A 23,067-nucleotide genomic window follows, 5' to 3' on the forward strand; every position below is an offset into this window, starting at 1 on the left:
ACATGCTGGTACATGCCAGTCACTGGTGTCGATCGAGGGTTTATCAAGGGTGATATGATAAATTGCCCTCAATTGAATGTTTAGCTCCCTCAACTTCCAAATGTTCGCCAATTGGGAATCTGGATGATCGCCAATCCCCTTTGCCTCCGTTCGAAAAACTTGACGTCCCTTAAATCTAGTACCCCTCTTACAGATGACATCGTGCGATTTCCCGTGCGGGTGTCATTGTTTTGCGCCGTTGATGTTGGCATTGCTTTCGGAAAGTAGTCTTTCATGCAAGTATACATGCACTGGTGATGGCAGAGCTTTTAATATTATATATCAGATTGTCAAACGTATCTAGGTCGATGTGTTATTGAAAATATCGAAGAGGGAGACCCATGAGGTTTGGGGCAAAGCTGAAGGAAGAGGCAAAGCCAGAATGGAGTTCTCAGTACATCGATTACGATCTATTAAAGAGGAAAATAGGCGAGCTGAGGGCTCTGTCTGAGGACCCCAAGGCTGGGGAGGTCTTCAAAACAAAGAGACATGTCTTCCAAGGCATCCTCGATGAACACCTGGAAAAGGTAGACATTACACCGTCTAATCAACTCATAGTTACGCATGATGAGCGAGATCGTCTGAGATGCGTCTACAAGCATTGGCCATCACTCAGACCGAGCATTGCACGTTGGATGGCTCCAGGGTCTGACTCAGATCTGTGCCTGACGTGATATCTGAGTAAAGGATGTCCCCTCTGTAAGTTTGGCCCCGAAAGATTTCTACCTGCCCAGGTTCTCACGTTCTACAAAGAGCAGCTGGCCAAGATGCGGTCCCGCCTGGCAGCTGCCAACATAGGGGCACCAGCACTGGCCAGGACCGTTTCAGGAGATCTCGATGTAGATCTGGAGGATCTGAGCAACCTGGCTGGTGTGCATCAGCAACAGTTCCTTCACTTCTGCAAATGACTCCAACATGTTGAACACAGGCAATACAACACAGCCATTCTCATCATGCACAGAAATTCATCAAGCAATAAGAGAATTCTTGTGTGGCCCACCTTCCTTGAAAAGTTGCTGCTGCTCGCAGGGGAGGTGACTGATTTACTGAGCTACGTCAGCCTGAATCTGACGGCAGTGCGCAAGATCCTGAAGAAGATGGCCAAGCACATCAAGCCGGAGGCTCCCACGCCTGGCTACATGAGCCTGGACATCCGGCATCCCCACAACCCTGGCTACCGCCTGGTGCAGGTACGTACAATTAGTGATACAGATGTTTTGGTGCAGCAATGCAAATTTGAAGCCCAGTGCAGGTGGGTCTCAGCAGTGCAGCATCTGGCTGCAAGCCATTCGTCATTTCTTGGCACTTCTGCTCCAAAGGAAAAATGTACAAGTAGCTTCCTTTGAATGTGGGAGGATGCGTGCTCCCTGGAAAGATTTGCATCTCCACCTCAGGAGTTGCCAAGCAGAATATGAAGGAAAAGCACTACAGCCTGACTGCCAGTGCTTGCGGTGTGTCCAGGGGACATTCCTGCCGACAACAGTAGCAGCCGACTTGGACGCAATGGCGTCCCACGACGAGCTGACAGAGGCAGCAAAGGCGATTCGCGAGCGCATGTCGGCGCTCAAAGCGCAGAGCGACACGGAACCTCTCTCTCTTAGCGAGGCCGGCCGCCGGGGGTCCCTGCGCCGGAGCCTGTCCATCTCGGCCGCCGAGCGCCACATGGCCGATTTTAACCGCATCGTCAGGGCGCGTTCCCTCCTCAGTGGTCTTGTGGCAATGCGCACATGAGGGATGACATGGGAGTGTCATAGCTCGCCAAATGTTAAAATGGTGGGGAACACGCAAAGGCCTGAGGAGTGTGATTCTGGTGCACTGAGGCATTGCTGATGACATCTTGACGCCATGCATGTGCAGATGCGCAGCTCAGAGCCTTGATGAACATACTGCCGGGGGATGTAATGGGAGCATCTGTACAAACGAGCTGGTGATGATGTACAGGAGTTGGAGGAAGCTGAGGCGCTGGCAAAGAGGAATGCCGGCCTGGTGCATGCCATCACCTACCAGGAAGCGATTGCCGGCATCTTCCAGCCGCCGCCTCCTGACGAGCAAGCCACCTCCGACCTTGCAGGTACTCTGTGCTACCATGGGGGATGAATGTGCAAGTTGTTAAGGTACTTCTTGAGGGCAGATGCTGCATGAGGCCACAAGCATTGATCGGTGGCCACTGCACCACACGATTCTCGGTGGTATATACATGCTGGCGTGACTGGAAGAGGGTGGCAGATTGAAGGGGGTATAAATTGTGTTGCTGTGCAGGGCTGACGCTGAATTGCCTGGTCGCCGGCCTCTACATGGCCTCTTACATGTTGATGATCCCCACCGCCGCCGAGGTGCGCGCTCTGCCGCCTCCAGGAAAGGGCCTGTCGCAAGCCCCTTGTTACTACTCGTGAACACTCGTTGCTTATCAGCGCTGGCAAGAAGATTGAAGAAAATGTTGAGAATTTCCTGAAATGCGAGGATCCCCTTTTGAGGGTTTCTTATCTGCTGACAATCATGCAGAGGCACATCTTCTCTTCTGGACAATAAATAGCAGAACTCAATGGTGCTGTGGGTTGCAGTTTTGTCGTCACATTGGCGTCAGCCCTGGGATGGTTGGCATCATTGCCGGCGCCTCAGACTTTGCCTCCATGTTTGCAACGCCAGGTGGTCCCTCCATCCACCCCTTATGCTCAGCATGCCACCGAAACATAAGACAGCCTCCCGACTTCCTTCTCTTGTGCGGTAGCACTTCTCTGGTGCCACACTCCCAACTATGTCTCCAGTTGAAGTGTTAGCGTATGTTTGCAGGCTACAGCATATGGACCAACTACAACTTCCGGTGGCCGATCCTGGCGGGCGCGGTCACCTGCCTCGTCAGCAACATCATGTACCTGCTCAGCTATGACGCGCGTTCCCTGTCGCTGCTCGTCGCCTCCCGCTTTGTCATGGGCTTTGGTGAGTGACCTTGTTGGAATACTATCACATACTTGGCTAGGTGCCTTGCAGTAACTTCTTGACATGTCAAGAATTGCCTTCCAGCATTCCCGGTCTTGGCACTTCTTCGCGATGCATATCAGTCCCATGGAATGCAGGTCCCCTGTATACATGTCAACATCTTTAGTAACACTATTGTAAGCTGGCTTGCCAACCTGGAGGGTGTCACAGAAGGTCGAAAGAGTTCTTTATATTTGTGGTGGCTCAGTATCTTGAGTTCAGCATGGCCTGCGTGACTGCAGGCTCGTCTAGGACGGTGAGCCGGCGCTACATTGCGGACTTTGTCAGCAAGAAGAACAGGATGCGGGCCAGCACAGGCATGCATCTTCCATTCCATTAGTTATTTTTACAATATATAATCAAAAGCTGCCCAACTGCTGCATGGGTGCATGCTGCTGTTAAGAAGGATATAACGTTCTCAGCTCCGGACTGTGTCTATATGCATGGAAGGGCGTGTACCGTGCAATATTTTGATTTGATCTTTGGCATGCCATGACTTGTGTTTCTTGCTTGCAGCTTTTGTGTGCGCAAGCGCGACAGGGATGGCGCTGGGCCCTCTGCTGGCGCTGCTGCTGGCGCGAGCCCCCAGTGTCAAGGCCGGCCCGCTGACATTTGACCGCATCACTCTCGCAGCCTGGATCATGGTCGCCGCCTGGCTGGCTTTCATCGTCGCCTGGGCCGCCCTCTTCAAGGACCCCCTAGAGGAGTGCGTCTCCCTCTCCTACCTGCAGAGCTTGCACCCATTGGGATGGTTTTAAAGAGGTGAATGGCAGGACAAGTCCAGTGACTGAGTGCAACACAAAAGACAGTACCTGGCTGACGAGTGTGCAGTGTGCAATGCAACCCAAAATTCCAAGGACATAGCTCCTGGCTTAACTCTTATTCTAAGCGTGCAAGCTGTTGTGGAACATGTCATGGACTGCAGCAATGCATGCATGAAGCAATGGTGGGTGGTGCGCAGGCAGAGGAGGCGGGCACAGCTGGTGGAGGCAACAGAGCCAGATTTGGAGCAGCCGCTGCTGCAGGACAGTGTGCAGAGCGCTGTGCGGCCGGTGGAGCCCATAAAGGAGGCGTCCGAGGAGGCAAGCACCGAGGAAGCGGGCGATGAGGAGCCTGGGCAGAGTGCATTCAGCTGGTGGGACGCCAGCATGCAGGCCACGCTGGCCGCTGTGCTGTGCCTGTGGGCGCTCAAGCTGGTGCAGCAGGGGTACGTGGACGGTGAGTCTCCCCAAAGACAGCCTGTTGATAGGCGGTAATCTGTAAATGCTTCATATGACAGTCTGCTCCCCTGAGCACAGGGATGCCTGAAACAGAGTAGGATCAGAGTCTGGATGCTGTACTGGTATCGGCATTCCCAGCTTGATATCGAATTTATCGTACAGCTCTTCGTCCCCTTCAAGAGTGCCTTATGGCAGCAGCTGCCAAACCTTTGCCGCATCCAAAATTTCCCTTGCACATGCGCTGGGTCTCTCCTTATCCAATCCACCTGTCTGAGGCTCTGCTGACTTGATCACTGTGAGCATGATCACCTTTATCGTCTCAGTAAAGAAACACCAACCAGCGTAGCAAATCTCATATGACATTCAAAGCGAATTTGGTGCGCAGGGCTGTCCATCTTCACGGGGCCGTTGTATGGCTGGAGCGGGTCGGAGAACGGCCTGCTGCTGGCAGTGCTGGGCATCGCATCAATCCCCCTCTCATTCATGGTGGGCGTGCTGAGCCCCCACGTCAGCGACCGCGCCCTCACAGCCTCCGCACTGCTGGCCACTCTTGTTGGCGCCACTCTGTGCACGCGCGCCGGCAATGCGCGCGACCCCGCCGCCTACTTTGGCGGCGGCGCCATCCTCTACATGGTGCGCGGCCTCATTACCAGAATTCAAAATTGTGACAAGCATTGGTTCATTTTTACAACACATGGATGTGCTACTTGGACAACGTCCCCACATTGTTGGCGTATACAGTCACTCTGCATGGGAATGCCTTCAGCGCACTGCCTCCACGATAATTCTGTGTACTTGCAAAAAGGTGCTTCCGGGGAGATTTGAAGAGGGTTTCACGTGTTCCACAGAGTGCGCTACATCTGTGACATGCATCCAGATGAGGTAAGTGAAAATATGCTGTTGATGCAGGGGTCGCTGATCCTGGAAGGAGCCAGCATGTGCTTGCTCAGTAAGGTGCTGCCTGGTAGGCTCACCAGGGGCATCTTCAATGCAGGTACACACGTGTCCTTTCGCGGGAATTCAAGGTTCTTAAAGCAGCTGCGATTGCATGGACCGGCCCTAGGCTATGCACACCAATTTTGCTGAATGTTTTCAGTCAGAATTGCATCACATTCAGACATAAAATGCGTGTCATTGGGATTCTTCTCCGAGGTGGAAGCCTCCATGGTTAGTAGCTGCCATCTTTGTCAACCCTTTATCTCCCTGCAAAGTCAACCAGGCGGTTGTCAGGGTTGTGTCTGCTGCGCAGGCCTGCTGACGACAGAGGCTGGGACGCTGGGGCGATTCTCAGGCAACATAGTGATGTCAGTGGTGGCCAGGTTGACTGGCGTGGACAGCAGGCAGGAGCTGCTGCGCTTTGGGCTGACGCTGTATGGCATCTTCTCAGCGCTGCTGCTGCTCATCGGCTTCTACATGCTGACTGTCTGGCGCAAGCTGGCCACTTGATTTAACAAGAGCAGAGAGATACAGGAGCATACAAGGCAGTGCGAGCGCCAAGTAGGGAGAATTTCAGAGAAAGGGGCTGCCTTGCGATAGTTGCAGACCCAGGGTCTTGAATTTTGTAGGTACGTAGGTGTGTGTGGGGTTTTCAGATATATGGTCGGAGCACATAAAGATGATATGCAACCTAGTGATAGACATAGATATGAAGGGGCACGGAATGCATGCTCTTGACTTCAGCAATGCAGATTTCTGGAGGGGTTCCCTCCTGAAATCTACATCGGAATGGTGCAGGCTGCAGCTCCTGATCAGAAGACTGACTGGGCTGCATTGTGTCCATCAGGCTATGTCCAAATAAATAGATGGTTGATAGGCAAAAAGACTGTTGAGTTTCTGTCAAACAGAATGAAGACGGGTGTTCATGACAAAAGAGGGCTTGTGCTAGGATGGCTTGTGCATGAATTATGTAACGTAGAGATTGCATGCCATAACAAGTACAGGATACAGAAGACCATATGGGACATTTTATAAAAAGGATGCACTTGCCTTACCAATCTGAATGCTGTAGCCTAGCACGAAACTACGAAAAGAAAAGAACACACTTTCAGCACATATTCATCCTTCTCATGACTCCAATTGCCTGTCAAAAAGGTGCTGATCACAAATATTCTGTTAATCACTTTTTAGCATTCAATTCTTCTCACGTTCATGCTTTGGAAATACAGTTCACACCTGCAGGTATCAAACCCATACACATAAAACTTTCCATCTCACGCATTGCTCTCTTTCATTCTGCCTCCTTCACCCCCACACCACTTGCCAAGTAAACCTCACTCACACAAGCAATCTCAGGACCGTGAAATTGCCAGACCTATCCTGCCTGATAGACTACGAGCAGAGCTCTGTCACATCCATCACTTAGAGCAAGGCATCATATGGCAATAGACCCAGCCGCCACTTTGTGACTCTTGAATTTCAGAAAGTGGGCACCATAGTGCGATCTTGCTGTGAGACAGCGCCGCTGCACAGATCCTGCTGGGTTCCGGTGCTGGTGCTGGAGCTGCTCTGCTGCAGGCCGCCGCCCCCACCACTCGTGAAGGTCTGGCCGAAGATGCCAAAGGGGCGCCCGCCGGTCGAGCCAGCCGCGAACGCTGAGCCCGAGCCTGTTTAAGGAATGCACAGAAACCTAAGTGCAGTGTTGGTATCCTTTAGAGTAGATTGCTCCCTTGACAGCATTTTTGCCTGGATGTCCAGGCTCAGGAGAGCCGTCCTCTATGGTCCAGGTAGGCGAACATATTTGCTCAGCAGCAAGTCTGGACACCAGCCTCGACTCTAAAGAACGGCCCTGTAGCCATGGTGACTGGGCAAAACATTCCCATGCATCTTCTCACAGGTTATCTGCACAGCAGACATGTCACAAAAGTAAGGATAGATGGTAAAAGCTGACCGGAGGAGAAGGTTTGGGAGGAGGTGCCGCCGGTGCTGGTGCTGCTGCTCTGAGCGCCGCCAGGCCCACCGCTGATTATTGTGCTGCTGCCGCCCGGCCCAATGATAGTGCCAGAGTTGTCTGCATCTCAATTAATATTATTATTATTATTATTATTCTTATTCTTATTCTTATTCTTATTATTATTACACGCCTTTCCTGCCAAGAGGCAAGGTGCGTCCTGCAGACAAGCTGCAGTTAAAGGCTGCCACAATCCTACCCCTTCTTGGACTCGCCAGATCCAAGCAAGACCCAATCAACCGTGGGCACGGTGCTCAATATTTGTCCCCCCGCCAGCCGGGGCTGCATCCCAATTAATGAAAGAGATTTCACAAAAGCACCTTCTGAGGGCATGAGCGGCACGCAGTGATGTACAAAGCAATGCTGAGGTCAGGCAATACACTAAGGGAAGACTGTCATGCGCAGATGGATTAGGACCAAGGCGTTGGCAGTTTTAGCAGGTAGTCATGCTCAAAGATGGGCATTGCTCCAGTGCTTGATGGGTCGAGCAGCAGGAGTGCTTACATGAGCAGTTGAAGGTGCCCTGCAGTCTCATGCCGCATGTCCACTCCACGCCGGTAGATGGGATCGTGACAGGCCCCTGGTTGCAGGGGCTGCCAAAGAAGTGGCTCTGCAAAGGCCAGCGAGCACACCTCAAATTCGCAGCAGGGTATAGCCGGGATCCCATTTGCATTTATGTCATTTTGATAAAAAAATTTAGGCGACAGTTAGGCGTAATCATTGCTTTTTCTCTACATTCTGAGGGTGATCACAGAGAAGAATATGCATTGGGACAGCCATGCATTACATCGAGAGCGCAGTTGCCCCTGTTGTAGTAGACATTGGCAAGCCCAGCTGCCTGGCCCCTGATGTTCACTGCATCTGCGCGCAAGAATCGAGCTGCTTGATTAGCGATGACATGAATCCTGAATTGGAGAAGCAATTGCAGATCCTTATTGCTTCCATACACCATCGAATACGGCAGCTACAGAACCGGAATGATGTGCCATCAGTTGCATGGTGGGACGCTTGTGCATGCGAGGAAAGCAGCAGGTGCCAGACGCTATACGTGTGCCGTCTTTCATCTCTCGAGCAAACAACGCTTCACATGCATGCCATATATATGCCATGTATGGCAGGGCCAAGCAGGAAGTGCTCACCTGATGCGGCATCAATGACAGCGTTGCCAATGCCGGACAGGTTGACCATCACGTCCTTGGTGACTCCTGAAATATACACTGTGCCCGTGCCGGAGCTCACAATGACAACCGAGGGGATCTGTCCCCGGACGATGATGTCACCAGTCCTGCAGGCCAGAGCACATATGAGCAGCAGCAGACCTTTACAATACATGACTCATTGCGCAAGGTTGAGGTGAACATGTGCACTTCATATTGCAGCACCCTACTCACCACTCACACAACATCCTTCTGAGTTCATGTCATGAATATTGGACTGCTGTGCATGGAAGGAAGGATGAAGGAGCTTGGAAGGAGCGGCACCCTGAGTTCTGCAGCCTGACATTGTCTGACTTGAGGCCCTTGACTTGGAGGGTGGATACGCCGCTGTTTACCGCTGTAAAGGAGGATGGGCTGAAAGCTCCCATGACAACAACCTGGACGGCTGTGGCTGGTTTGACCTCAACCCTCTCAAGCTGCGAGGCTGGCAGCCTGCGCATGCAGATGAACACGGCAGATTTGAGGCAGGCACCAAGCTCCCAAGGCTTTTACAAAGAAAGAGCTCTGTGTCAGGACATGCATGCAGGAACATGGGTATGGCACAGCGTGAACGTATGTGCTTCAGTACCTCGTCCTATAAAATGCCAAGGTGATCCAGGCAGCGTGTCATGCATGCCAAAACAAGAGCTTCAGGTGGAGTCCAAAAGGTTCAATCGAAGACAATTACGAGCGGAGATTCTGCAGGAGCCAGTCCCGTACTTGACAGTCAGCTTGATGGGCTTGGATGTGGAGAAGCGTCCTGAGACGCCAAGGCTCAGGACGCCATTGGACACGGAAGCTTGCAAAGCCCTGCCCACGCTGTCGTCTGCGTCAAGAACGATCTGGTACTGGTTGGCCTGCGAGGAGGGCGACACCAGGACGTTGAAGGGCTGGCACACCCTGATCGTCTTGAAAGCCGGCACGTCCTTGGCTACGGGCGCTGCAGAAGTCATGCCTGTTACAGCTGCCAAGGCCACTGTCGCCAAGAGCCAGACTCGTCCGCTCATGTTTCCTTGCTCTGTCGCTGATCTCTGTGTGCTCACCTCCCGCTGAAGCTTTCTGCAAGTTTCACTTCTGACGAGATCGTCTGTGAAGATCTTTGCCTTGAATCATGGTGTCGACTTCTGGACTCGCATGACTGAGCAGGTGGCTGACTGGACTGCATGCCAGCTGTCATGTGCCCACCTCGATTTGATCACAGTGCAGATCTGCAGAGGCAGATTCCAGACCATGCTCTTCTGGGCCTTGTCACACTGCACGAATCTCTCACAGGAAGACCTTCTCTCTGAATGAAATCCTGGGTGCATAGGCCGGGTGCGCAGGAACATGCATGCGAGTGCATCAAGCATGATCTTGTGTGTTGCACGCATGCAACCTTGGCAGATTGAGCGAGGTGTCCATGCTTCCAACTAAAGCAGCTTTTTTTAGAAAGAGACACAACAGCTTGAGATTTCGTTGATCTGTGCTTTGCACCTGAGAGTCAAAGTCCTCAATGACCCTTAAAGCCTCCAACTATATGCATATGATAAGGCCCACCGATGGGCAATGGACCTAAAGGAGCTTCCTCATTTGAAACGATTAGATTGTCACTAATAAAAGAGATTCGCCAGAGGCAAGCGAATCATCAACAGTCGGTCGGTGAATACCTTGTCTTCTCATAACCAAACGTCTTAGTACATACACATACAGGCTAGAAATACAGAAGTGTCACAGCCGAGCTTCTGAAAACACTGCCATCAGTGCGCCGCAGGTGTCTCTGCACATGGCATTTCAGGGAGCGCTGGGGCTGTCTCCAACTGTGACACCCCCGGCCGGCTCAGGGCGGCTCTGGAAGGTTGCCAGATAGTCCTGCGCCCTTTTGGTCTCTGCGCGGCGCCTGCCCCACCACCAGCCCTTCTCCTTCGCCATCAGCTCCACGATCTGCGCATGCCCCACATGCACATCTCTCCATGGACTGTCTTCACGGCACCGCTGCTTTGCACGTTATGTGATTGGGTGGAAGAATCAAGGTCTCATCTGAGGAGTGAGCATACAGACAAAGACACATCTCCCACCAGTCGTAACCCTTCTGCGCTCGACCACGCCGTGCATCAGGTTTGAACAGATGCTCTGCCATCTCAGAACTGCACAGTAACATCCCCTCGGATAACACAGGATCCAGCCATCGTCCTCCACCAAATCAAGCCGGCCAGGATGCTACACGCATGCAGAAACGCTGCGCTTGTCCCCAAGGACAACAGAAGTCTTAGATGTGGCTGCAGAGCATGGGTACCAGGTATGACACATGTGCTTGTCTCGAAGGCCCAGAGATGCTTGCAAAACAGGGGTGCGGGGTCAGGCTGGCGATTATGACACACACCTTGGGCAGTGCCTGTTCCGCAGCGGCGGTGTCGACGAAGGCGAGGCGCGTGCGGCGTGCGATGAAGTCCTCGGGGTGCTCGCAGTACTCGTTGTGCACCGCGTAGACCACCTCCGCCTCGATCATGGGGTGGCCACGCACCAGGCGCTTGCCCAGCTTCTTCTCCTCCGCTATGTGCGTTATCACCTTGGCCCGGTCCCCGTACGCGGCTGCGCCCGCCATTCGTCACATTAGTCAAGGCAGCATACGTTGCACCACAGCATTATTTAAGTGCGTGCCCATCACCTCAAACACAATGTTTGCCAATCCTGCTCCCAACCCTGGCGCAGCAGTGTTCGCCCTCACGTTTGTCCTCCTCTGCACAAGCTTGTCTCCCAACAACATCCTGGGAAATCGTGCCATGCTTTCAAGACTAGCCTTTCCTTCTACCACAGACAGTTCTCTTCGAAACGCAGTGAAGACCCTCCAATTTTGCTGGGCGCAGGCACATCGAGTTGGGAAGAGCAGATCACCTGCGAGGTAGCGCGCAACACTGGTGTCAATGGCACCCGGGCGATGGGGGACCTTGTAGTGCTGCGCAACGTCCGTGAACAGCGCGGGGGTGTATCCGGCGGCGCCCACCAGAGGCAGGTTGTGCGTGCGGCAGGGGCCGGCCGCGTGCAGCCGCCCTGTCGCCAGCGCCTTGTCAATCGCATCCTCTGCCATCAGCCGGTAGGTCGTCCACTTGCCGCCTGCCGGAATGCTTGCAAGTCAGACTCCTCGAACGGCTGTGCAAAGGAATTCATGGAGATCAGATGCATGCATGCATGGAATACATGCAGACTTTTCAGCTGTTGCATCCTGATATTTTGGTGCTCCTCAGCTGCAGAGTACATTGCTACACACAAAAAGAGTAGAACATGCAAGTTGCATGTGGGATAAGCCGGAAAATCTGAGGGCGCATGGAAAATGATCCTGCACTGTTGCAGCCCGCATATCGCATCCTGTCATGACAGCAGCTCCTGGCCATATGAAGGATGCCCAACGGAGCACAGACCACCCGCGTGTCACAGTGAAACGCCCATCTCGTGCTGGTACACCAAGCGCCCACCTGTAACAGTGATGAGGCCGTCGGGGTCTTGGGTGACAATGTGGTCCCGCGAGGCAGAGGCAGTGTCCTTCGCATTGGGGTCGACAGCTAGGGGCCGCAGCCCGCTCCAGGCGCTCTGCACGTCGCTGCGGCGCACCTCCACTGTCAGATACTCGGAGATGGCGTCCAGGATAAACTGGATCTCCTCCTCCGTCGGCTGCGGCCGCATCGTGATCTCCGAGCTGCTGTCTGCGCAACAGGAGACAGGTCCCAATCACTCTGGCAGCACTTGCTGGATCTATCAGTGCATCAGCTGATGACATCAGGTGAATGTCAGCGGCATGTGAATGATGCCCTTGACAGCAATGATCCTGCTTAGTATAGCAGTTGCGCAAATTCGGGCTCGTCTGCGGCTTATGATTTTTTGTGTGTGTGTTGGCCACAAGCCAGGATTTCTGAAACACTCAACTAAGGAAAGGCATTGAAGGGTAGTTGAGGCACAGTGGTCTGCCAAACTGAACTGTTAAGTGGAAGGGGGGCCTCACCAGTGGTGCCTGCAATGGTGGCCTCGAGCCAGGGGAGCATGAAGACCACCCTGCCATCCTTGGTCTTGGGCACAATCATGCCCAGGTGATCCGGGGAGTAGTAGTCCGGCAGGGTCACATGCACGCCCGCGCTCGCCATGATCATCTTGGGCGCCTCGGGCTCTGACATGTGCCGGATGCCGTCAGAGAAGGGCCCAGTTGCGTTGATCACCTGAAACAATGGCAGGCAGGAAAACTCAAGACACGAGCCACTATGCATCAAGAGAGCACACTTCCCAATTAAATTGTACAAAGAATCCGGGCACTATCAGGTCGACTATGCATGCAGGCAAGAAGGATGCAGAAGCGTACCTGGCGAGCGTATACATCATGTGATTTTCTCCCAAGCACATCCTTCACAGTGGCCCCGACAACTCGCCCAGTCTCGTCCTGCAATGCATATCAGGTCTGACTTAGAATAGAATCGTGTACTTCATGCATGATCTGATCAAAGAGAAGGCACAATGTGGCTCACAGGTGGCCTCACTGGATCTAGGACGGCCTGGCCAGTTGGCCATCTCTTCAACAAGTCACCCATGCAGCATTTCACCTTGATGACGCGGGTCACTTCTGCATAGTTGAGGACCGTTGCTCCAGCCATGGCCGCCGTGCAGGCGAGGCTCACATTCAGCCGCGAGTCATCAAACTGCCCATCGTAGTACACAATCTGCATGAAGCACATACACCTCATGTCCCAGATCCTCACTCCACACGGTTGCAACCACATTCAGCATGCAGATTTTGATCAAGGCAGTGCCAGACGCTCTGGCGCATGCCATGCAGTGCCATTGCAGCTGGACATTCCTGGAAATAGAGTCACTCCTATTGTGAATGCGCTCAAGCGTGCCCTTGAGAGAGAAGGTGCAAGGGCTCTCACCGTGCCCTTGAGGGAGCTGTGGTCAGGGCCGTGCTTGGCGAGGGTGGGAAACTGCCGGCGCGACTCGGCCGGTGTGGTGTAGCGCGACAGGGTGAGGCCCTGTGTGCCCGCCACCAAGTCATAGGCCTTGAGCCCCGCCCAGTAGTAGGGCACCTCCCACCACTTGTAGCACGGCTGCAAAGCAACTCACCCATCTCAGCCTCACTCTCATGCACCATTCGGAATGCTGGAATCTCTAGACTTATTGTCATGCTGTGATTGGGGCATGCATGACTTGATGGTATGCATGCCTTTGCCAAAGGACATGTGCACTTGCTTTCGCTCTAGTTAATTGGGTCTACCATATTGCTTGGGCAAGGAAACGCAACATGCATGACTGTCACACGTGGGTTTCTGCATCTTCAACTCAGGAGACAGCTGCAACAAGAGTAAAATAAAGGGCACCGTCATGATGGGCAATGCACTGCTGAGGTGGGGGGCGTTCTGCAGCAGGCGCTTGCGCTCGTGCAGGGCCTCAAAGACAAGCTTGAGCTGCCCGTAGTCCAGGTTGAACACTGCCTTCTCCAAATACCTCACGCCCCCATGCACTAGCTTTGTGCTTTTGGAGGAGGTCCCCGAAGCAAAGTCCTCCCTCTCCACCAGTGCAGTTTGCAGACCCCTGTTTACAGGTGGCCATATGATATAGAAGCACCAGGATATCATCTATTACCGTAAGAAAGCCAGGTATGGCACGCTAGAATTGGCAGGTTGAAGCAGAAAGCAAAGCGCTTAGTGAGTGTGATGGTGATGACGGTGTCTTGACCAGACCTGGTAGCGGCATCCACTGCACAACCGGTGCCGGTGGCTCCACCTCCAATGATGAGGAGATCGTAGGGATTGTCCGCCGTTCCATTTGCCAGGTGCTGAAGCTGCTGCTGTCTGGACGGAACCTGAACACCAGTACTTGTATTGTCAGAGGGGTATGGATCCTTCTGTAACTTGACGATGTGCTTGAAATATCGTTCTATGTGCGATGGAGATAAGCAGTTGCAATATAGGAGTCGCAACAGATTTTAAGGCATCGGGGTAGGGTGTTTGATGTGTCTGTCTCACCTCGTCCAAGAGGAACAATCCTGCCGTTTGATGAGCTGCATCAGGTCTTTTAGAGTTGTAAAATGCTGATATAGCCGCAGCACCTGCACCTGCACTAACGAGCACGAGTCCTCCGCGCACAAGGGTGCGAAATCTCGACATGATCAGGCAATGCTCCAATCCGAGCTCTACTCTTGCAGGATCGTTTCGTACGTCGGACAGAAATCAAAAGCCCCAACACCGTGAGGGGACTACTGGGCTGCGTTCATTGAGGGACCATGCACCCATCCTAATGCTGCAATTCAGCTCCCGTACTACAATGTGTCCTTGATTAAACAACAATCGCGATGACGTGCAGGAATCGCCAAAATTTTCTGCAACTGTGCGTTTGGTTTCGGCAGGAGTGAGAAAGTGAAATGTGTGCATGGCATTGCATGATGGTGACTAATCCCCGTAGGCCAACAACATTGGACTGCGCTTCCCTGCCGCACGGACGCAAACATTTGGAGTAGCTGAGCTTCTGATGATCTCGTATGCTTGAAAAGATTATATAATGCGTCCGCAGCTGCCGAGGTAGATAAAGAGGCCGCAGGTCCAAGCAATAAGGGGTGTTGACACCAAGTCACATGGAAGGAACTTTCACCAATTCCAGGTGACCTACACCAGACAGATGGTGTAGCAAAGCGGCTGCTTATTGATCTGCTTTAATTTGCTCCGCTGGAATTCATCACCTGGCGGGCGATGATTTCCAGCACGAAGAAGTGCTTTCGGCGATGCCGCTGGATCTTGCAGAGCCACGAGACTTAGTTTCAACATCATACTCTATTCTCACTCTAGTAACGCACGTATGAGTTTGCAGATCTGCTGCCCATGCAGGAGCCAGAAGCTCTTCTACAGAGCCTATCTTGTACCAGCTGGTGCAACTTCCAGGAGTACAGTGGTATTCCATCATGGATATGGCGCCCACTCGGGTATTTATGAAGAAGGTATGTCAGGATGGATCGAAAAAGCTGCTGTGCTTGATTATTGTCCAGCATGCACCCCAGAACCTGTCCTGGCTACAGCTCTGTGTTGGGCGGTGGAGCAGCCTGAGTACAGTTTGCGCTGTGATATTCAAGGAGTGTGTGCTGGACATGGTATGAATGTGCAGACTTCAGGGAGCTGCAGAAGGCAGGGATCTCGGTGTTTGCATTTGACGCGCACAGCTTTGGGAGATCAGGACCGCTGGACGCCAGATGTCGCGCCTACATCACCTCTGTGGATCACTTGGTTGACGATGTCTACAGCTTCCTGAAGGTGCCGGGATGCTTCCTCTTGCGCAAGATGATGTCGCTATTCAACATGCCATTCTCGGACCAGCTCACTGAAAAAGACTGCTCGTCTATATTGCCCTGCATGCACGTGCGCGTCTTGATGAACTCCTGGAAGTTGACCAGAAGCTGAGCGCTTCAGAGTCAAGACCTGTACCCCTTGCACTGACATTGCACCTCTTTGTATTGTGCAGGAAGTCGTAGACCGGCATCGAGACCCAAAAGCGCCTCTGATCATGGCTGGGGTGTCCATGGGTGGCATGGTGTCGGTGCTTACTGTCAGAAAGGTCCCTTCCATCTGGGCGGTGAGCATCATCCTGTCCACTTATAACATGTTGCAATGATTGGCCATTCCCAAAGGGCTGCTGAATAGATTAATGGTGGCCGGTTCAAAATGACTGCGCTGGATGCAGGGTCTCTTGCTGCTGTCGCCAGCGATCGATGTCCCGCGCACGCTTGTGCTGCGCGTCATGTCAGCTGTGCAGAGCGTAATTGCGCCCTTGATTCCCGGCTGGCGCATTGTACCCCAGCCGACACTTGACATGGTCACAGAGGACCTTCAAAAGGTTGGGAACCCTGCCCTTGTCACTACTTACTAGAGTCTTTGGGCTTGGTCCCATGTTGTCCACCATAACTATTCTTACTAAGCAAGGATCAAAGGAATGATCCTGTTCTCTTGAGTGCCTTTTGAGTACTGGATGGGTTCAAGCGTCCATAGCATTCTGCATGATGTTGGCTCTCTGGCCATAATTGGTAAGACCAAGATCAAAAGGTCAGTATAGCTGAAACAATGCATGCACAGCAAGAACGAATGTGGGCGGTGCATGACAGAGGGAGGAGCTGAAGGCCGATCCATTCATGGATCTGGCAAGGTTGCGCGTGTGCACGGCGCGCTGCTTCCTGGACGGCTTTGCACAGATCAAGGAGATGCAGGGCCACGTCAGCCTCCCCATATTTGCCGCCATGAGTCCAATCGACAAGGTGCTGGCAGCTGAATAAATGCACTGCTGCGTGCACCATTTTGGGTGCCTTCCTGTAAAGTTCCAACAGATGTGAGGATTCATAATGCAAAGATCAATGGTCTCTGTCAGCGGGAGCTGCAGGCGTTCAGCTGCTTGATACTTTCAAGCAATTTGATTCCCTCAGCTATCAAGGCCCTACTTTGATGCGTGCAGGCATGCGATTACGGCAAACTCAAGGGCTTCCTGGGTGCGGTCGAAAGCAAGGATGTAACTCTGCTGACTGTGGAGGGCGCTCGCCATGAGGTGCTGATGAGCCCTGAACGCGAGCACGTCCTGCAAAGCATCATCGCGTGGCTCACACGCTGAGTCAGACGGACACACTCTGGATGCTCCCGCACGTTGGCAGGAAGGCCAGTGACACCAAATTCATGGCTCGGTGAACCTTGTTAGAAACACTGGATAGAAACACTGGATAGAAACACCGGTTATAACCTACTAATTAGATGCACGGTTGTGCACTGTACACAACCTCTTGAACACAAGCTGAGGCTAAGGCCAAGGCAGGGGCTGTTGCGACTGCAGCTGCACAAGAGGTCATTCAAACAATACAGAATGGAAAATATCAATTGTAGAACATGCGATCTGCCAAAACTTTCTCCATCTGTTGGACCTAAACAATGGGAAGGCTGCATGCATGCAACCTAAGTTAGGGCTGCGCGCAATTACAATTACTGGGAGCGCGGGCCTGGGGTGCCAACATGCGGTGTAATGTCGTACAGCATACTGCGCTAGATAGGAGCTTGTAAGAGCGCTCTGTTTAGCTTAATTGGATCGAGTTTCAAATTTTCAGCTTGCAGAATTCGCATCAGCGGCTTTGCTATCATGATGATCCGACGGCGGCCGGTAAATGCCATTGGAGTCCCGATACGAGTGTGTAGATCTTGTTTTGAACCCAAAATTGTCTGCTTGAAATACCTTGCCGCCTCAACTGGCAAGTTTTTGGGGTGAACATGAGCTCTGTCACCATGCTGTCACATGCTATGCAATGGTGGCATGATCGACCTTTATGAAGCCAAACTTGGCATGAGCATCATGTCCAGTTTCCTCCTGGCAAAGCTGGTCCCTCTTTGCAAAAAGTATACATCGCAATGGCGTTACAACTTCAGAACTCTTACTGGTGAGTATACCTTCCATCTGCAGTGGACTGATGCGATCTTTCAACTTTATTTATCTGACGAGGTTGGCCACGTGCAGGGTTCTGAGGCATGGACGCAGCAAAGCAAATGATGCAGGATTAATCGTCAGCACAGTGGTGAGATCTGTCTACAATCTCTGACCCAGAAATATCCAAATTGATAGGCAGCAGATTGTGAGAGACGATGCACCTTCCAGAGCACAGCAGATCAAGATGGTGTGCACTGACTTTTTGTTTCTGCTACATCAGGAAAACGGCGTACCACCAAGATATGGATTGAGCGATTTAGGAAGGCAGCAAGCTAAGGAGGCAGGGTAATTTTCTCAACGAACCTTCCAAGGCCAGTCAGTGACACCTACTATGATCCTCGCTCTTCACCACGCACACCTTGTAAAACTCACAGCGCACCTCTCTTCACATGTAGGAAGGAGCTGAAGCAGCAGCTGGCGGCCACTGATATTGCGGATGTCAAGGTCTTCTGCTCTCCCCTCACCAGGACCCTGGACACTGCAGTGATTGTGGCAGAGGAGCTCGGTATTTACACTACAGACTCTCAATTCCAGGTACAATTCCCACAAAGTATTTGTTTGCTCCATAGGCGTGATGCATGCAAGCACAATTAGCTGTGCGCATGCATCTTCCAGTCAAGACTTCTGTTTGGAACATAGCAAAATCCCAGAGATGACAACAAGTCGTTCCATGTATGTGTCAGGTGGTGCCAGAGCTGATAGAGCGGAATTTTGGGGAGTATGAGCTGCAGTCAGACAGCAACTACCAGAAGGTGTGGGAAGTGGATGCAGCAGATCTGTCAGCAGTCCCCAGTGGAGGAGGGGAGAGCGTCGAACAGGTAGCAATAGAACACACTGGAGCTACCTTGCGCGTTTCCTTCAAGATTCTGTATTGCTAGGTCAACTGCCCATATATTGTCTGGCATGAGTCATCTGGAAGTCACAAGCATGGAACCCCATGCATGACTTATTTATCCCCGAGCGTTTCCTCAGGTTGCAGAGCGCGTGCGATCCCTCTTTGCCACCTTGGAGGAGAGCAACAAAGGCAAGAGCATTCTGCTGGTGTCCCATGGGGATACACTGAGCATTCTGTGGGCCACTGTGAAGGGCTTGCCTCTACAAGAACACAGAAAGCATGGCCTGAACACTGGCCAGCTCAAGCTTCTGCATGCTGCTTGAGACATCCCTCCATCCGCGACAGAGAAAGCAAGAATGTATGATAATGTTGGTGGTATGCACTGCTGAGGAACCTGTGAAAAGCAAGAGAGGCGCTTCTCTCAACGTCCACTTTTTATAACGTGACCGGAATTTTTTTGCTAGATCAGTAGCCTGGTGCTTTCTCACTGTGCACATGTGGCTGAACATCTAAACTTAGTCTCAAACGTCAACTTGAAATACTCAGTCTGTAAAGAGAAGGTGCACGTGCTCCAAGAGTTTAGTCAGTACAGGACTAGCCGCTGCGGCAGCACTGCGCTCGTTGTGGACGTTTGGGATAATTAATACACAGCAATGTGGCAGACCTTGTCATGCGGCAAATTTGAGCCCTTTTGTACCTCACAGGACACATGCCATGAAAGAAGCGGCCAATTGGCTGCAATCTGTCATTGTTGGGACAGGAGTCTGCTCTATCAGGAAACCTTCAAGCTTGTAAGGGCACCATTGTTGGCGTTGCCATTTGCAGTTGCACCCAAGGCTTGTGCAAAATCTGCAATGAGATCTTCTGTGCCCTCGATACCCACCGAAAGCCTGATGAGTGACTCGGAAATTCCTGCAGCCTGCACGATCAAGATCAAGCCCTCAGAAGCCGGCAAATAAGTATCACATGCATCATGTCATTTCTGCATGCATGGCCCGATTGCCCAGATCACTGCATGAACCTGATCTCATGAGGTGACCATACTTGCACGTGCACACGCAAGCGAGTTGTTATGCTCAGCTGCCTCACAGTCCAGAATCTATTGTAATCTACGTGATCAGGCACTGCACAGAAATGAACTTACCTTGCGGCCTTCCACCCCCAAAGCTTCATGGGATGTGAAAGATGGCATGGTGATCAGGGACTCCACCCCGCCCAGACTGGGAGCTATCAGCGGCAGCTTCAGTGCCTGCATGCACAAGTGAATTGAGTGTGTTTCATATCGCTTACCTAATCAGACATACGGTCACTGTGAGATGCCCCGGCAGCTGGATGTTCTAATATGGTGACGAGTTGCCAAGCAGCTGCAACATAGTATTGCAACGAGAGGCAATTTTAATTGCTCCAGCAGCTGATGAAAAGTCTTCTATCCTTTTGAAACTCGACTGCTTGCACTTGATGCCAAACAGCAAGCTATTGCACTTGTCTCTTCCCGTTGGCATACCTTCAGCAGGGCCTGTGCAGCACTTGGGCCGCCCTTCACTTCAAATGACAGCACTCCCCCGCCGGAGCCCTTGAACAGGCGCTTCGCAAGGCCGTGGAAGGGCGAACTCTCCAGCCCTGGGTAATTCACCTTCTCCACCTGCTTGTACAGAATTTTATTTTCCTAATTAACCAGGAGTAATGTCATTCCTGGGAGCGTCCACTCATCAGGACTGGGGCGACCGGCTTAGCTCGCAGGGTTGGCTCTGATGAACTGTGCCGCTCATGCGACAGAGATTAGCTCTGATGCCCGAACCAGAGGGAGTTATGCAGGATAAAGACGCAGGCATGAACGGCATTTGGCAAGCTGCGACTTGATATGCAGTCACCTGGGGATGCTCCTCCAAGAAATTAGCCAGGGCGAGTGCAGAGGAGATTTGTTGGCGCACTCGCAGGGCCAGGGTTGTCAGGCCTCTTTGCAGCAGGAAGCAGGCATGCGGGTCAAGGACGCCCCCATAGACAACAATCTTCTCCCTCACCTGCGCGTTTTCTGCAACATTAGCCAAAGCCGCAGTGCTGCAGTAAGTTTCTAGCATTGCAATGCCAGGAAGGGTGACATAAAGCAAGCGTCTGCATGCAGCCACAAGCAGGCACGCTGGGCAAGACAAGTGCTTTTGGATGTCCTGAACTTTCACTGCAGACAGCTGTCTGCAATGAATTCATGAAGCCAGGCGCAACAAATACGCTCACAGATCCCATCTGGCAAGAGCTGTTGCCCAGGTTCCAATCTTTAGAGCGTCTGCCCGGCGCACACTTTTGCAATGAAGTTGGCAGGGCCGGCGACAGCCCCAGCGATGATGTCGGAGTGGCCATTGAGGAACTTTGTGGCACTGTGGATGACAATGAAGCCCAGCCGCGCCGGCTTGAGCAGCACTGGCGTCGCAAAGGTGTTGTCCACTACATGTGTGAGACCGTGCTGCTGGGAGAAGGCTGCTACTGCCTCCATGTCGGCCACGCCGATCAGAGGGTTGCTGATGGACTCCACATAGAACACCTGCGCAGGATGCCACCGCAGCATTTGCAGCATTCAGTTCAGGCAAAGCCACCTTGGAACAAATTGCAATCCTGAAGATATTGTGGCCTCGATTTCCTTGACTCTGTGCAAGTCTGTGCATGCAGGAGTCTGCATGTTAAGCATCTGTGGCTTTGGCACGCGCAGCAAATATATTTCTAAAGTCAAGCATCCATGTAAGCCTATTCTACAGATGTGTACAATGAACCATGAAGGACTGCTGTCTGACAGGCAAGGACAATGTCTGCACTCTGAGCATTGCAGAGACATGAAGGTCTGCACGTACCTTGGTGTTTGTTCTGAGCGCTTTCTCCCAGCTGCCAGGGTCTGCTGGGTCCACAGTGGTGTGCTCGATTCCCAGGGAGGACAATTCTTGATGCACTAGCTCAGATGTCCCTCCATATGTGGCAGTCTGCCAAAGTGAATGGTCTCAACAAAGACTTGAGACAAGTAATAAAACACTTGGCGAGCAACAGTTGGTGAAACTTGCTGGATCGTAGCAAGCAAATTCGCAGATACGGTATGGATAGGGTCATGAGCAGGCGCAAGATTTGCTGAGTGCGTGTGGGATCTTAGCAGGCTAGTGGTTACCTGGATGAGCAGGTGGTCGCCCGGCCTCAGGAGGGCCAACAGCGTACTGCTGATAGCTGCCATACCACTCGCGGTCACCAGAGCACCCTCTGTTCCTTCTATCGCTGCGATCGCTCGTGCAAGCGCCTGCGGGGTCGCGATGCAAGCCTTCATGGGGTTTCAACACATTGACAGGGCGACAGAACCTAGCCAACAAATTTACTTGGCGGACCGCAGATATAGAAAGTGACACAGGTCACTACACTGTTGAATCTCACGATAGGCCGCTTCGGGTGCCTTACGTGATGGTTCGGAGAATCAGCAGGGCGAGTGTAGGCAACGAGATCTTCATTGCCATCCCCTGAATACCCGTAGGTAGCGCTTTGAAAAATCGGCATCACGGCAGAACCCAACACTTTTGGGACACCAGTGTGTATCACAGCCGTTTCAATGGACATTGGGCTTGATCCAGCAGGCGCCATGTCGCTGGAACGCACGCCGATTACAGGGCTCCTGCCGACAACTTCCACTGCGAAATAATCACTGAAATTGTACTGATCAAATCCCGGTGGTAATTAATGCAGCTTTCGATAATTCTTGTGTGCAGAAGCTGGAGGAAACTTCATATTGACAACAGCACGTGCTACTGGCACGTGCATCCAGCATGCAAACAGGGATATTATAAATTATAATTCATAATATTATACTAATTATATTATAGTAAGTAGTACAAACGAGTGATAGCCGGCATAAAACACGTGCAGTAAGGGTGGATCAGCAGTAAATCTACCGTCAGTACAACAACAATTAATTCATGTGGCAGTTGGACATTGTCAGTGTTGCACATTTTGTCATGGATTGTTCTGATCACTTGAATGCTCAGCAGGCTGTCACTACATCCAATCATGATTTCTGATCAGCCCTGGGCGGCTGGAGCTGATGTGTAATTTCCTTCCTTCCTTCTTCCAGTAGGACTGGCAAGGAAACATGCAAGCAAACAAAGCAGATGGCATGTAAATGACCTGGCTCAGTCTCTAGGATCCTCCGGAGTGTATCCACATCAAAGTAGGTCAGGACAAAAGAGAGGCATGAGGAGAAGTGCCAACCTGTATAAAAGCAGGAAGACCTCCAGTCAGCGCCAGGTGGACAGCTCCCAAAAACCCACGCTCGTGGATGCAAACTGCCAAGTTTAGCCAAGACAGTAAGTAGGTAGTATACCGTAGTAATTTGCCTGTCTGCAGACGCACCTTGCCTTCGGCAGGAAAAGCGTGTAA

General features: G+C 52.2%; 5 protein-coding genes across 5 annotated transcripts; 2 read left to right on the forward strand and 3 right to left on the reverse strand.

The window, feature by feature from the left end:
* Positions 1-380: 380 nt before the first annotated feature.
* COCSUDRAFT_64990 (MFS general substrate transporter) lies at positions 381-6,161 on the forward strand (the record flags this gene model as incomplete). The annotated part of the gene is made up of 13 exons (XM_005650599.1): positions 381-509; positions 774-909; positions 1,069-1,229; positions 1,501-1,722; positions 1,981-2,110; positions 2,299-2,372; positions 2,601-2,685; positions 2,830-2,976; positions 3,532-3,721; positions 3,977-4,233; positions 4,621-4,868; positions 5,145-5,229; positions 5,485-6,161. 13 exons carry the CDS (start codon positions 381-383, stop codon positions 5,679-5,681), a joined length of 2,061 nt encoding a protein of 686 aa, XP_005650656.1. The 3' UTR covers positions 5,682-6,161.
* A 489-nt stretch (positions 6,162-6,650) lies between these two features.
* COCSUDRAFT_61109 (hypothetical protein) lies at positions 6,651-9,331 on the reverse strand (the record flags this gene model as incomplete). Its single annotated transcript, XM_005650600.1, has 7 exons — positions 6,651-6,838; positions 7,123-7,242; positions 7,687-7,792; positions 7,970-8,043; positions 8,322-8,467; positions 8,664-8,831; positions 9,099-9,331. 7 exons carry the CDS (start codon positions 9,329-9,331, stop codon positions 6,651-6,653), a joined length of 1,035 nt encoding a protein of 344 aa, XP_005650657.1.
* Positions 9,332-10,148: 817 nt separating this feature from the next.
* Positions 10,149-14,719, reverse strand: COCSUDRAFT_27656 (DAO-domain-containing protein; the record flags this gene model as incomplete). The annotated part of the gene is made up of 11 exons (XM_005650601.1): positions 14,360-14,719; positions 14,075-14,196; positions 13,712-13,925; positions 13,268-13,441; positions 12,941-13,057; positions 12,703-12,780; positions 12,352-12,562; positions 11,828-12,055; positions 11,250-11,468; positions 10,738-10,946; positions 10,149-10,298 (listed from the first exon to the last, which is right to left on the reverse strand). The coding sequence occupies exons 1-11, from the start codon at positions 14,498-14,500 to the stop codon at positions 10,149-10,151; spliced, it is 1,863 nt and encodes a 620-aa protein (XP_005650658.1). The 5' UTR covers positions 14,501-14,719.
* A 245-nt stretch (positions 14,720-14,964) lies between these two features.
* Positions 14,965-18,712, forward strand: COCSUDRAFT_40270 (alpha/beta-hydrolase; the record flags this gene model as incomplete). The annotated part of the gene is made up of 10 exons (XM_005650602.1): positions 14,965-14,990; positions 15,215-15,324; positions 15,489-15,634; positions 15,843-15,953; positions 16,062-16,214; positions 16,480-16,629; positions 16,824-16,940; positions 18,055-18,119; positions 18,230-18,368; positions 18,518-18,712. 10 exons carry the CDS (start codon positions 14,965-14,967, stop codon positions 18,710-18,712), a joined length of 1,212 nt encoding a protein of 403 aa, XP_005650659.1.
* A 92-nt stretch (positions 18,713-18,804) lies between these two features.
* COCSUDRAFT_27659 (Cys/Met metabolism PLP-dependent enzyme) lies at positions 18,805-22,375 on the reverse strand. The gene is made up of 8 exons (XM_005650603.1): positions 22,096-22,375; positions 21,815-21,940; positions 21,510-21,635; positions 20,966-21,205; positions 20,541-20,690; positions 20,174-20,311; positions 19,814-19,918; positions 18,805-19,588 (listed from the first exon to the last, which is right to left on the reverse strand). The coding sequence occupies exons 1-8, from the start codon at positions 22,273-22,275 to the stop codon at positions 19,442-19,444; spliced, it is 1,212 nt and encodes a 403-aa protein (XP_005650660.1). The 5' UTR covers positions 22,276-22,375; the 3' UTR covers positions 18,805-19,441.
* Positions 22,376-23,067: the final 692 nt, after the last annotated feature.

Source organism: Coccomyxa subellipsoidea (genome assembly GCF_000258705.1).
Source record: "Coccomyxa subellipsoidea C-169, whole genome shotgun sequence".
Taxonomy (NCBI): Eukaryota; Viridiplantae; Chlorophyta; class Trebouxiophyceae; family Coccomyxaceae; genus Coccomyxa; species Coccomyxa subellipsoidea.

Bases quoted from the DNA above. Each gene is read 5' to 3' on its own strand.
- COCSUDRAFT_27659 (XM_005650603.1), bottom strand. From the start codon at position 22,275: ATGGCGCCTGCTGGATCAAGCCCAATGTCCATTGAAACGGCTGTGATA. The intron at 21,941-22,095 runs GTAAGGCACCCG...GCGACCCCGCAG, and splicing joins CTGATTCTCCGAACCATCAC to GCGCTTGCACGAGCGATCGC. The intron at 20,691-20,965 runs GTGTGCGCCGGG...GAAAACGCGCAG, and splicing joins CTGCCAACTTCATTGCAAAA to GTGAGGGAGAAGATTGTTGT.